The 12098-nt window shown below is 37.2% G+C and overlaps 1 protein-coding gene across 7 annotated transcripts in view; it reads left to right on the top strand.

Moving 5' to 3' along the window:
* WDFY2 (WD repeat and FYVE domain containing 2) overlaps nucleotides 1-12098 on the top strand; it is a 235604-nt gene that overhangs the window by 179851 nt on the left and 43655 nt on the right. For all 7 annotated transcript variants that reach the window (XR_012079966.1, XM_072976193.1, XM_072976194.1 and 4 more), the window contains one exon: nucleotides 8954-9008. Coding sequence is in view for 6 of the 7 variants with exons in the window: in XM_072976193.1 (XP_072832294.1) it covers nucleotides 8954-9008 (55 nt within the window). In the remaining variant the exon portion in view is untranslated. The remainder of the gene's footprint in view (nucleotides 1-8953; nucleotides 9009-12098) is intronic.

Genomic DNA, 12098 nt, shown 5'->3' with positions numbered 1-12098 from the left:
AACCAGAAAAGCCTGAGTAAAACCTAGAATAACACAAGTGTGCAGATTGTAAGGACTAGCACAGTTGGTATGATTAAGACTTGAATTTGTTTCTGAACTCCCTGATAGCCAAGGCAGCAAGGAGACACGGTTCATCATGAAACTGTATAATAAAAAAGATGGCAGTTATAAAGGTAGTTAATAGTTTTCTGTCACTGACTTTATAATCAATCACTTTCTTATGTATGGAGGTTCTTAAAAGACTTTAAAAAGAATTACCATATGATCCAGCAATCCGTTTGTGAATATATATACCTGAAATAATTCAAACTGGATCTGGAAAAGAGATTTGCACACCCATGTTTATTGCTGCATTATTCACACTAGTCAAGAGATGAAAGCAACCCAGATGTCCCTTGACAGATGAATGGATTTTTTAAATGTAGTATACACATATAAGGGAGTATTATTTAGTCTTAAAAAAGGAAGGAAATTCTGACACCTGCTACACCATTGGTGAGCCTCAAGGACATGTTGCTTTGTGAAATAAGCCAGTCACAAAAGGACAAATGCTGTATGATTCCACTCATGTATCTAAAGCAGTCAAAATCATAGAAACAAAAGTAGAAAGGTGGTTACGAAGAACTGCAGGAGGGCCAGGGAATTCGTGTTTAGTGGGTTTAGAGTTTCAGTTTTGCAAGATGGAAAAGATTCTAGAGATACATTGCACAACAGTATGAATATACTTTACTGAACTGTACACTTAAAAATGGTTGAGGTGATAAATTCAGTGTTATGTATTTTTTAACCACAATTAAAAAGTCACTCAATAAATTAATAATTGAGGCACTAAGTAATATATTTGACAATGTCTTGAACATTTCTAAAGCTGAAGCAGAAATGGATTTTATATGGAAGTGTAAAAAAATGAGAAGTTTACTAATATTGGGTCTCCCAACAAGATTTTGGCTTTAGATCACTTTCTCTTTCATGGAGGAAGATGCAGAAAGAAGACACCTCTGTTCCAACCAGAAATGTAGTACCTCTATGTTCAAGAAACTTCTAATGTGTATTTTCTCTCCTCAGTAATAGCTGTGCATACGTTCATGTGTAAGAGTACCTTGGAGCCGTGCACTTGGTGACACTTTAGCTGAGCAGTTAAGCTGAAGACATTCCTTCCCTCATTCTTCATCACACTGGGGCTGAGTCAAGAGTTCCTTTTTATTTTTGTGTGTGTGACCTTGCCGGTTGGTTTGACTTCTTTTTCCCCAAGGAATAGGAAATTAGATAGATATTAAATCAATTTATATACTCTGAAGTGCAACAAACATGACAAAGAATCAGTAGATAATCATCTAATTTTAGACATTTCTATTCCCTAAAATAGTACTATATTTTAAGAAAAAAGAGATCATTGGCCAACTTTCAACTAAACAAGAAACTTAATATTTTTTATGTGTAAAATACCATGATTCTATTATTAGAATTCTTCAGGATCTATTTCACTGAACCTTAATAATTGAGCAGGTGGGCCGTGCTTAGAACCGGTTAGCATTCCTTTACTGTAAATTCAGAGAGGAGAGTCCGGGTGACCATGGGAACAGCAGAGGAGCCAAGCTAATTGGTTTCTAATTGAATTATTATTGATTGTTCAAAAGTTCTTCTGTTTTGTGACGGTTGAACATTATTTTGAAAAAAGAGAAGAGAGAAGGGAGGGAGAGGGAAAGGGAGGAAGAAAGGAGGAAACTTGGTCAGGAAGTGTACTTGGCCCCAGTTAGGGCTGCTGCCTTGACATCCTCACACAGTCTGGGTCTCCTTGCAGGGGAGCAGATACTTCCATTTCTTCCAGCCGCCGGGCCTTACTGTCCTTCTGTTATGCCTGCCTGGTCCCTGGATGGAACCAGATAGCTGCAGCGTGGCCCTGTGGAGCTTAGTCTACTGTTCCATTACTTCCTGTATTGCCTGGAAGAATCCAGGACATCTCTGGAACTTGTGACGTGTAGGAATCTAAGGATCACCAGAAACAAACGAACGTTCCCTTCATTTGAGTGAAAACAGGAAGTAATGCCCGCAAGCGTCTTACTCAGACTGGCAAAGGCTGAGGGACAACTTGACTCAGGTATGGTGACCTCTGTTACCCAACAAGAGCCCTGGTATCTACTTGACAGATGGAAATGTATACACCAGTAGGAAATAATGTTTTTGTGAAAGATGCTACGAGAGGGTTGAGAATGGCACGTGCGGACGCAGGCACGGGCCTTGTTGACATTCTTTAATGACAGGGCATGTCGGCAACTTTCCTTCTCAGTATGATGTTGCTGAAATAAAGAAATATGACCATCTGATTGACTCATTCTGCGGGGCCTGGTTTTCGGAGGAATTCAGAGAGAATTCCATGAGACGAGGAGGAGTAGAAGAAAACATTGACAAATGTACGAAGAAGCTGAATAGCCTGCCTCCATTTTTATTCTTTACTCCACCCCCAGTCCATAGCGCTGGCCAGCAGTAAAGCCCTTAACACTGGAACGGAAGCAGCCTTGCCAGTTTGTTTTTCTCTTTTCATCTCTTTCCTTCTTTTGATCTGAAACATGCCTTCTTCCTTTCCTTCTAAATCTTAGGAATAGAATGGCGCTTCATTCTGCCGTTGTAGTTACGATTGTGTTAAATGTCCCATGTAACAGGTACCCTGGCCAATATTGATCATCTCACTATAACTGCCACAAATCAAGACTTTAATTTGGTCCATAGTGTGTCTCCCAGGAACTGTGTTATCACCATTTTTCAATTTTAGTCCAAAAGTAGCAACCATAAATCTGTCTTTTTCACTCAGAGTTTATGAAGGAATGAAAAAACAATCCCATTCACAGAAGTTAACAGCAGAAGTCGAAATATGATCTCAAAAGGAAGTATGTGAAACTTTGTTGAAGAAAATTGTAAAATGTTGTGAATATACATAAAAGAAGACTTTTAAATGTCAGTTCTTGAATTTAGGGATGTAGTGCAATTCCAATCAAAATTCTTAATGTCATTTTTTTTTCTTTTTTTCACAAAAAAAAGATTATTATAATGACCATCCAGCTACATTTTTTTAAGAAGAGAAATTACATATATTTTGTATCTGAAGTAGTTAAATCATTTTCATTTTGATACAAGAATAGAATAGCAAATCAATAGACCAGAGTTAGATAACTCCCAGACAGATCCAATTACATGTAAGAACATAAAATATGGTAAAGAAAATGTTAGAAGTCAGTCGTGGGTGGGAGAAGTTTTTAAGTAAAGAGTGCTGAAGCAGCTGATCTGCTCTTAAGAAAAAGATCGATTTTAATCTTCACTTCGTGTCCGATACCAAAATAAATTCTGGGAGCTTTAAGCAGCTTTAAATGTACAAAGTGAAGCTTTAAAAGAAAAACAAGAAACTAGGAGTAAACAGAGTGCACATTTATAAACAGTCTCTGTCAGGAAGAACATGTAAGCTTAAAACAATAGAAATCACAAAGGAAAATATCATATTTGATTACATAAAATTTGAAATCTCTCAGTATAAAAAAGCTACTTTAATACAACTTAAATGAAAACAATAAATAGTTTACAAAATCATTAATATCTTTTCTTTTAATTTTGGGGAGGTGGGTAATTAGGTTTTATCTCTCTCTCTCTCTTTATTTATTTATTTATTTATTTATTTATTTATTTATTTATTTATTTAACAGAGGTACTGGGGATTGAACCCAGGACTTCGTGCACGCTAAGCATGCACTGTATCACTGAGCTATACTATCCCCCAGTATTTTGACAATGAAGAAAATAGTTGTTTAAAATATGACAGAGAAAGGATAATACCCTCAATCTTTGATAAGCATATTACAAGTAGATTAGAAAAACACTGAGAATCTAGCTATATTCTGATTATAAAGCTAGTAAAACTAAAAGTTAACAAAAATATAGCCACAAATGTAACTGCTTATAAATTCTGTTTAGACTTTTTTCCTAAATAATTCCTAACTTAAAGAAGAAATCAACATATAATATAGAAATTGTTTTAAAAGAGAGCCACTTTGTATCAAAACCTGTGGAGTACAGTCAAGGCTGTATTTAAAGAATTTTACCTTAAAATATTATTACTTTAATATAAAAATGTATACATATGACCTAAGCATTGAACTTAATTTATGTGAAGAAATGATAAACCAAAAGGAAGTCTGAAGAGAGAATTATGAAAATAAATCTTGACATTAGCAATAGAGAAAACAAAGGACAGCAAATAAAATCAAAAGCTAGGTTTTAGAAACTACTGATAAAAATAGGAGGAGTATGTCCTGGCACATGACATTAAGAAAAACTATAAAAATTAAAAGCCGATGATATTAAACATAAAAAAATAGATACAACCATGTTATATTTATAACCACCTAATTCTGCTATAACGCAGCATGTGTTTGTCTGTTTTCATGCACTGTGCAGAATCACACAATAAAAACCATGGGCCATGTGGGAAAAATAGGGACACAATACTCAAAGTTGTTAAAAACCTGCTCTTTTTTAAAAAGGACCAAGCATTCACAATTTTATAGCCGAATTCTCTCTAATTCTTCAGTCAGAGTTGTTCATTATAGTCCAGAAGAGTTTGTTTGTTTTTTTTTAGGTTAAGATGCTTACTTCATTTTACAAAGATAGCATTTGTTTATTTAACTTAACTCTCAAAGAGCACTTACTGTGTGCCAGGCACTGCTTTAAATGCTTCATGAATATTAACTAATCCTCTCTGCAGTCTTAGGAGGCTAGTACAGAGGAGGAAATGCAGCACAGAAATCCTGAATAACTTGTCCAAGATCTTGTAACTAGTACGTACTGTAGCTGGGATTTAAACCAGACAGTTTGGCTCCAGTGCCTGAGCTTTGAACTCTTAACTACTGTACTTTGCTATCTTTAAACCCAAACCCAAGGAAGTTGGCACTCTGGTTCCTCAGTGGCTTTCTGAATTGTGTGAAGTACAGCCCCAGCAAGGCCTAAAATCTGACTTCTTCGGTGGCTGCTAACAAGGTAGACAGTACATCCTTTCAGAAGGAGGGGGAAGATAAGTTCCATGGAGTTATGATCAGAATTCAAAGCAAGGGAGGAGGGAGAGAGCTGGTAGATAAATTCTCTCTTCATCCTCTGCTTTCAAAGCCTCGTGTTTGTTCTTCTGTCGAGAGACTTACTGTTTGCCAGGGAGCTAGCTGGGTTTCTTCATGAAACATGGGCCAGCTTGGTGACACACCGCTCATCTTTTCCACTTCTTTGCCCTTTCTTCACTCATATCCTCTGATATTGCACCTCCAAACAATGGCTTTAGTTTCACCTCAGACTCTACTTTTTAGGAAACCAGCCTGCAGCAGAATTTGAAGACGATTCATGGAGCAAGAAATGAATGTGGCAAATAAATGTATAAAAAGTGCTCTGACTCATGAGCAGTTAGGGTAATACATACTAAACCATAGTGAGTTGTAACTTTTTGTACATTAATTTTGGCAAAAAATTGAAAAGACGAGCAGTACCTAATGCAAAAATGATCACCACAAGCCTATTTAACACCCATCACCACACAGTTACAAATTATTTTTTTCTTGTGATGAGAACTTTTAAGATCTACTCTCTTAGCAACTTTCAAATATACAATGCAGTAATTAAAAAAAATTTTACAATGCAGTATTTTTAACTATAGTTACCATATTGTATATGGTATCTCCAGGACTTATTTTATAATTGGAAGTTTGTACATTTTGATCACCTTCACCTGTTTTGATCATCCCCACCCCTCATCCCACCCCAGGCAACCACCAGTCTACTCTCTGTATCAGTTTTTTGTGGGGAGGGAGTAGTTTGTTTTGTTTTGTTTTAGATTCCACATGTAGGTGAGATCATATGGTATTTATCTGCCTCTGTCTCATGTAGTTCACTTAGCATAATGATGCCCTCATTGTCCATCCATGTTGCCACAGATGGCAAGATTTTTGTTTTTAATGGCTGAATGATACTCCATTGTAGTAATATCCCACATTTTCTCTATCCATCCATCCATCCATCCGTGGACACTTAGGTTGCTTCCCTGTCTTGGCTATTTGTAAATAATGCTACAGTGAATATGGGAGGACATATGTATCTTTTCAAGTTAATGTTTTTGCTTTCTTTGGATAAATATCCAGAGGAATTGCTGGATCATATGGTAGTTCTATCTAAAATTTTTTAACAAGCCTCCATGCCATTTTCCATAGTGGCTGCACCAATTTACACTCCCACCAACATTGCACAAGGGTTCCCTTTTCTCCAGATGCTTGTCAACACTTGTTATCTCTTATCTCTTTGATAATAGCCATTCTGACAGGTGTAGGTGATATCTCATTATGGTTTTAATTTGTATTTCCCTGATAATTAATGATATTGAGCATCTTTTCATGTACCTGTTGGCCATCTGTATGTCTTCTTTGGGAAAATTGCTATTCAGAGCCTCTGCCCATTTCTTAATTAGATTGTTTTTTGTTATAGAGTTGTATGAGTTCTTTATATATTTTAGATATAACCTCTTATCAGATATATGGTTTGTAAATATTTTCTCCCATTCAGCAGGTCATTTTTTCATTTTGTTGATGGTTTCCTTCACTGTGCAGGCTTTTAGTTCGATGTAGTCCCACTTGTTTATTTTTGCTTGTGTTGCCTTTGCTTTTTGGTATCAAATCCAAAAACTCATCACCAAGACCAATGTCGAGGAGCTTACTGCCTATGTTTTCTTCTGGGAGTTTTATGGTTCAGTCTTATGTTCAAGTCTGTAATCCATTTTAAGTTAATTTTTGTGTATGGGGTAAGATATTGGTCCAGTTTCACTGTTTTGCATGTGGCTGTCTAGTTTTCCCAACACCGTTTATTGAAGAGACTGTCCTTTCCCCATTGTATATTCTTGGTTCCTTTGTCGTAAATTGATTGACCATGTGATATTTTTTAATAAGGAAAACTAGAAGCAATGTAAATATTCAATATAAGAACATTACAGTACATCCCATGTAGTCATTAAAAAGAATGAAGTTAAGTATGTACTTATATGCAATGATATGCATGATTTGTTACCAGAAAAAAGTATTGTTAAATATATTCATATTTTTAAAATTGTGTATATTATTCCAACACTTTCCATGCTTATCTCTGGGAAATGGTATCATAGGGACTTTTTAATATTCATCAGTCTTACATTTCTTCGAATAGCATATTATTTCTTTCATCAAAAAAATGAAAATGTGCTGACAAATTTCCTAAAATTTCTCCATAATTATGTTTTTAATTTCATAGGAAAAACAAATGAACAAAAAGTTAAGTTTACCAATGCAGTGAACTGGTAATTTTATGTATATATACGTTAACCTTAAGCACAGGTATACATCCAGTTGTTTTATTTCATAGCCTGCCTGTTTCCACAAGGAATTAAAATACCTTTTGCCCAAGCTAAAGAACCATTTCAGCATAGTCAAAATACATGAACTATGTGAACCCAGTAAACACTTGCCCAAATAGTACTTGTCCTTAGTAAATTTATTTTGCATGTACGTTAGGAAATTTGGGGTGCTCTAAAGTGTGGAGCCCAGGATTGAGCTACTTGTCTGGGATGAAGGGTGCAGTGAACCGTTGCTCAGACCTGTGCGTGGCTTTCTTACCCACACTATGTGCTCCTTATGGGAAAACTACTCTAAAATTAGTCTGCTCTCCTCAGTTGTAAGTCTAACTCTCCAGGAATGAATATAGTGCCACTCCATGAAGGAATAATGATACGAATTTTAAAAGTGACAAGTTGAATAATGTTATTACTGAGAAAATCCTGGTGAAGAAAATCCGTTTGTAGATAAGCCTCTTAAGAAGGGGTGGGGTGGGAAAACGGTACCTAGAGGACCTCTGTTACCGTGTTCAGGCTCTTGTCACCTTGTACTTTATTTAACTATGTGGCACCTGTCACAAAGAGTATAATCATTTACTTCTGAAAAGTCACACAAGCTATATGAATTCAGTAAATGCCGAGATAACACGTCATGAGTCTGTGCGTCTATCCTCCCACCCACTTTCTTTACGAAGTCAAGAAGAAATCCTGGAAGCCTCTGAATGCTTTGAAAAGATTCATTGTTCTGTTTTTAAGTTCAGACAAAGGCATCAGTTTATTACCCTTTGCAGCTTTCCTCATACCTGACAACCTACTGTTTTACGGATATAGGGGTATTTGCATGTGAAAGAAGCTGAGGGACTCAAAGCCCGACCCGGCTTATAAACACTTGATTGATTTCTGCATATAATAGGTCATTGTATTTGTAGGTGCTCAGGTGAAGCCTGTGCACAGATACACAGACTTACCTTTTCTGCGTCCTCACAAGAGTACATACAATGTGTTATATGGAAACTGACATTTTGCAGTAAATTTGGCATACAAACTAATCCCGTCGGGTTGGGAGATAGCCATTTTGTCAGTGTTTATTGACTACCTGCTGCACCAAAGCACTGTGCCACGTGTCGTGCCAGGGACGAGCAAGGCGCAGCCTTGAGAAGCTTGTTGTACAGGGAAGTAAGTTACTGCTATTAGAAACAGAATCTTTAAAATATGTAATTTATTTCTCTAGTAGAAAATTGCCACCCATTTGCTAACTGGCCAGAGCCTTGCAAATTTTCAGCTGTGGCACCACTGAGAGAAAAGTAATTTGACCAGAATCAGGACTCTGAACTTGATCCAGTTTCCTTCTCATGTATACTCAAAAAAAAAAAAAATCAACTTCAGAGTTATAAGATAAAAATGATAATTGCATTAGGTTGTAATGTGATTGTTACTCTCAAAAAGTTGATTGGCAAAATATTAATGTTAGATGTAATCCTGTGATTGTGTTTGTGCTATACAGTCTGGTTTTACCAAAACACTTATTCACTTAAAGAATTTCTTTTTGCTTAGTATGTTTCTTCTCTTTTGCAGGAGTTTATTTTATCAGAAGATTATAACAAGATGACTCCTGTGAAAAACTATCAAGGTAGGAATGAGAGCAGTGTTTTCATCTTCCTAGACGTTGAAGTGTTTCCTGATGGCTTCCATCGCCAAGAGAGGGCTTGACTTTACAATAGTCAGGAAGACAAAACAGCAGTCCTTCGTCGTGAATATTATCCCAGTTTCTGACTTAAGAAGGAGAGGCCCTGAGAGGTTGGCTGACAGGCCTGTGGCCCTGTAGCTGGTGAAGTGCGGAGCCAGAGCAGGTCAGTGGGACTCCAGGGCCCACAGCCTTGGTCCTTTGTCTTCCTGCTCCACCACACTGCCTGGAAACCCTGCCCCAGACTTGGAGAGTGGGGCCAGGAGTGGCTTTCCATGGAGCTCATTTAATTTTTGGTTAAATGTTTTAAAAAGCTGAGAGTGTTCATATTGTCTAAGGAAAGGAACTAGGGTTTTATTGTGTCTTTGACATTGGCAGTGCACCATAGACCATTTCCATAATATAGACCAGGAGCAACGTTCAGCAAAGATTTTTTTCATCCAGGCAAATGTCAGTGTCAGGGTTCAGAACATGAGAAGTAGACCTCTTAGCACTTAGAGGTCATTTCATCCAAATCTCATGACCTCATTCATTCTGCATGATCATGCAGCATCTTCTCTGATACCTTCAGGGACATAGCATCCCATCCTGATTTTAGAAAATTCTAAGCATGAAGTTCTTTATTTCTAGATTTTGATCCAAAATTTATTTCCTTATGGATTTATTCTTTAATTTTTTTCATATATCATTTATCAAGTATTTATTGAGTACCTGCTGTGTTCCAATAACTGGATATAATAGTGAACAAGACATGTATATTATATATAGATCAGCAGCACCCATGAAAATAGATGCCAAAAAAATCTAAACAAAATTTCAGCAGGTCAAATTTAGCAATATATCAAAGGATAATTACCTCACGACCAAGTGAGGTTTATTCCAGGTTTATACTCAAAAGAAATGAAAGCAGGAACTCAAAACAGATATCTGTGTACCCATATGTATAGCATTATTCACTGTAGCTAAAAAGTGGAAACAAACTAAATGTCCATGGATGGATGAATGGGTAAACAAAATGTGGTATATCAACATGATGCATTATTATTTGGCCATAAAAAGGGAATGAAGTACTAATTCCTGCTGTAATGTGGATGAAGCTTGAAAACGTGCTAAGTGATGGAAACTAGTCACAAAACACCATACATTGTATGATTACACTTATATGAAATATCAAGAACAGGAGAATCCTTAGAGACAAAGCAAATTAGTCACTACCCAGGATTGGGGAAGGGGGAATTTGGGTATGGGTTTCTTTTTGGGGTAATGGAAATGTTCTGGAAATAGAAAACTTTCCATGATAATTGTACAACATTGTGAGTATACTAAAAAAATCACTGAATTATATACACTCCAAAATGGTTTAAATGGTAAAATTATATTAAGTGAATTTTATCACAATTAACATTGAAAAATTAATCAGTGATACCAAAACCAGACAAAGATATTACAAGAAAGGAACTACAGTGCAGTATCTCTCATGAACTTAGCTGTAAAAATCCTCAAAAAATGCTAGCAAATCCAACAATGTATAGAAAGAATTATACACTGTGACCAAGTGGGATTTATTCCAGAAATGCAAAGCTGGTTCAGCATTTGAAAATCAGTGTAATCCATCACATTAAAAAGCTTGAAGAAAAATCATGTGATCATATTGATTGATACAGAAAAAGCATTTAATAAAATCTGACACCCATCCATAATAAAAACTCTCAGGAAATTACGAATAGATGGGAACTTCTTCAACTTGATAGCGAAATGTCTATAAAAAACCTAGAGCTAACATCAGACATTTGACCCCTGAACAACGCAAGAGTTAAGGGCACCAGCCCTCTGCGCAGTGGAAAATCCGTGTGTAATTTACTGTCAGCCCGCCGTATCTGCATTTTATCACATCCTCAGATTCAACCAACCTTGGATCATGCAGTACTGTAGTATTTACTAGTGAAAAAAATCTGCACATAAGCGGACCCACGCAGTTCAAACCTGCATTGTTGGAGGCTCAGCTGTACTTAATTGTGAGAAACTAGATACTTTCTCCCTAAGATCAAGATCATGACTCCTATTTAAGAAGTAGAGCCAGGCTTCAAGCCCAGGTTCCTAAAACTGAGTGATATGTATGTATCTTCAAAGGGTTTGTTTTTGAATAAAAGAATTCTGTCACCTTAGAAAAAGTATGTGCCTTAAGTTTTAAGGTTTGGTTTTTGTTTGTTTTCTTCAGTAGTCACAGGCAGCCTGACAGAGGAAGAGAACCAACTCTGGCAGAGAGACGAAGTTTTTAAAATTCTCGCTGCGTCGTTGATTGTGTAGCTTTGAGCGAGTCACGTAACATTTTTGAGCCTCTGTCTCCTCCTCTGGCACATGACCACAGCTCAGAGGGCCAAACTCCCATATCTTTCTGGGCTACTGTCATCCCCTTGGACTTAGAAAGTAACAGGTCAAAGATCAAAGGCCTCTTCATACGAAAAGGAGGCAAAGCGCCGGGGGCCGCTTTCTGCTTGAGACAGACTTGGCGCACTTGAGGGTGAACCAGGGGAGAGTTCATTTTTATCCCGTCATTGGCGGAGCTTAAATTGAGCATTTGATGACACAGACGTGACAAGATCTTCAGGAGTTTTTCCAGGAAGTCGCATCTTTTAGTTAAAGACAGCATTTTGATCTTGATGGTGGCCAAGTCTCCGAAAAGCAGGTACTGTGTAGAGAAGTCATATTATTACTGCTCCGGTGCCCCTTCAGAAGCCCCGTAGATTCACCAGGCTTCAAACATCAGATTTTAAAGCATCAGGCATTTGGTGGAATGACTGTCCTGGAGGTACCCACTGCGGTTCTGACTGTACTGTTCAGTAGGCAGTCTGTGAGGGCCATTTTGCCAAGGCCAGGTTGTGCCTGTAAAATGAGGAAGCCACCCAGCTTTGCAGAGACATTACAATGACAAAGTGGGAATATCTTTTAAGTACCTGGCCCTAATTAGACACAGAAGTAGGCAGTGATGCTGTTCTTGCTGATAGAGCTGCACTGATCCATCCATACTGTCTGTAA

This window comes from Vicugna pacos, chromosome 14 (assembly GCF_048564905.1).
Source record: "Vicugna pacos chromosome 14, VicPac4, whole genome shotgun sequence".
In the NCBI taxonomy this organism is placed as follows: Eukaryota; Metazoa; Chordata; class Mammalia; order Artiodactyla; family Camelidae; genus Vicugna; species Vicugna pacos.
The sequence above is the reverse complement of the archived record's forward strand: the minus strand, read 5'-3'. Positions and strand labels throughout refer to the sequence as shown.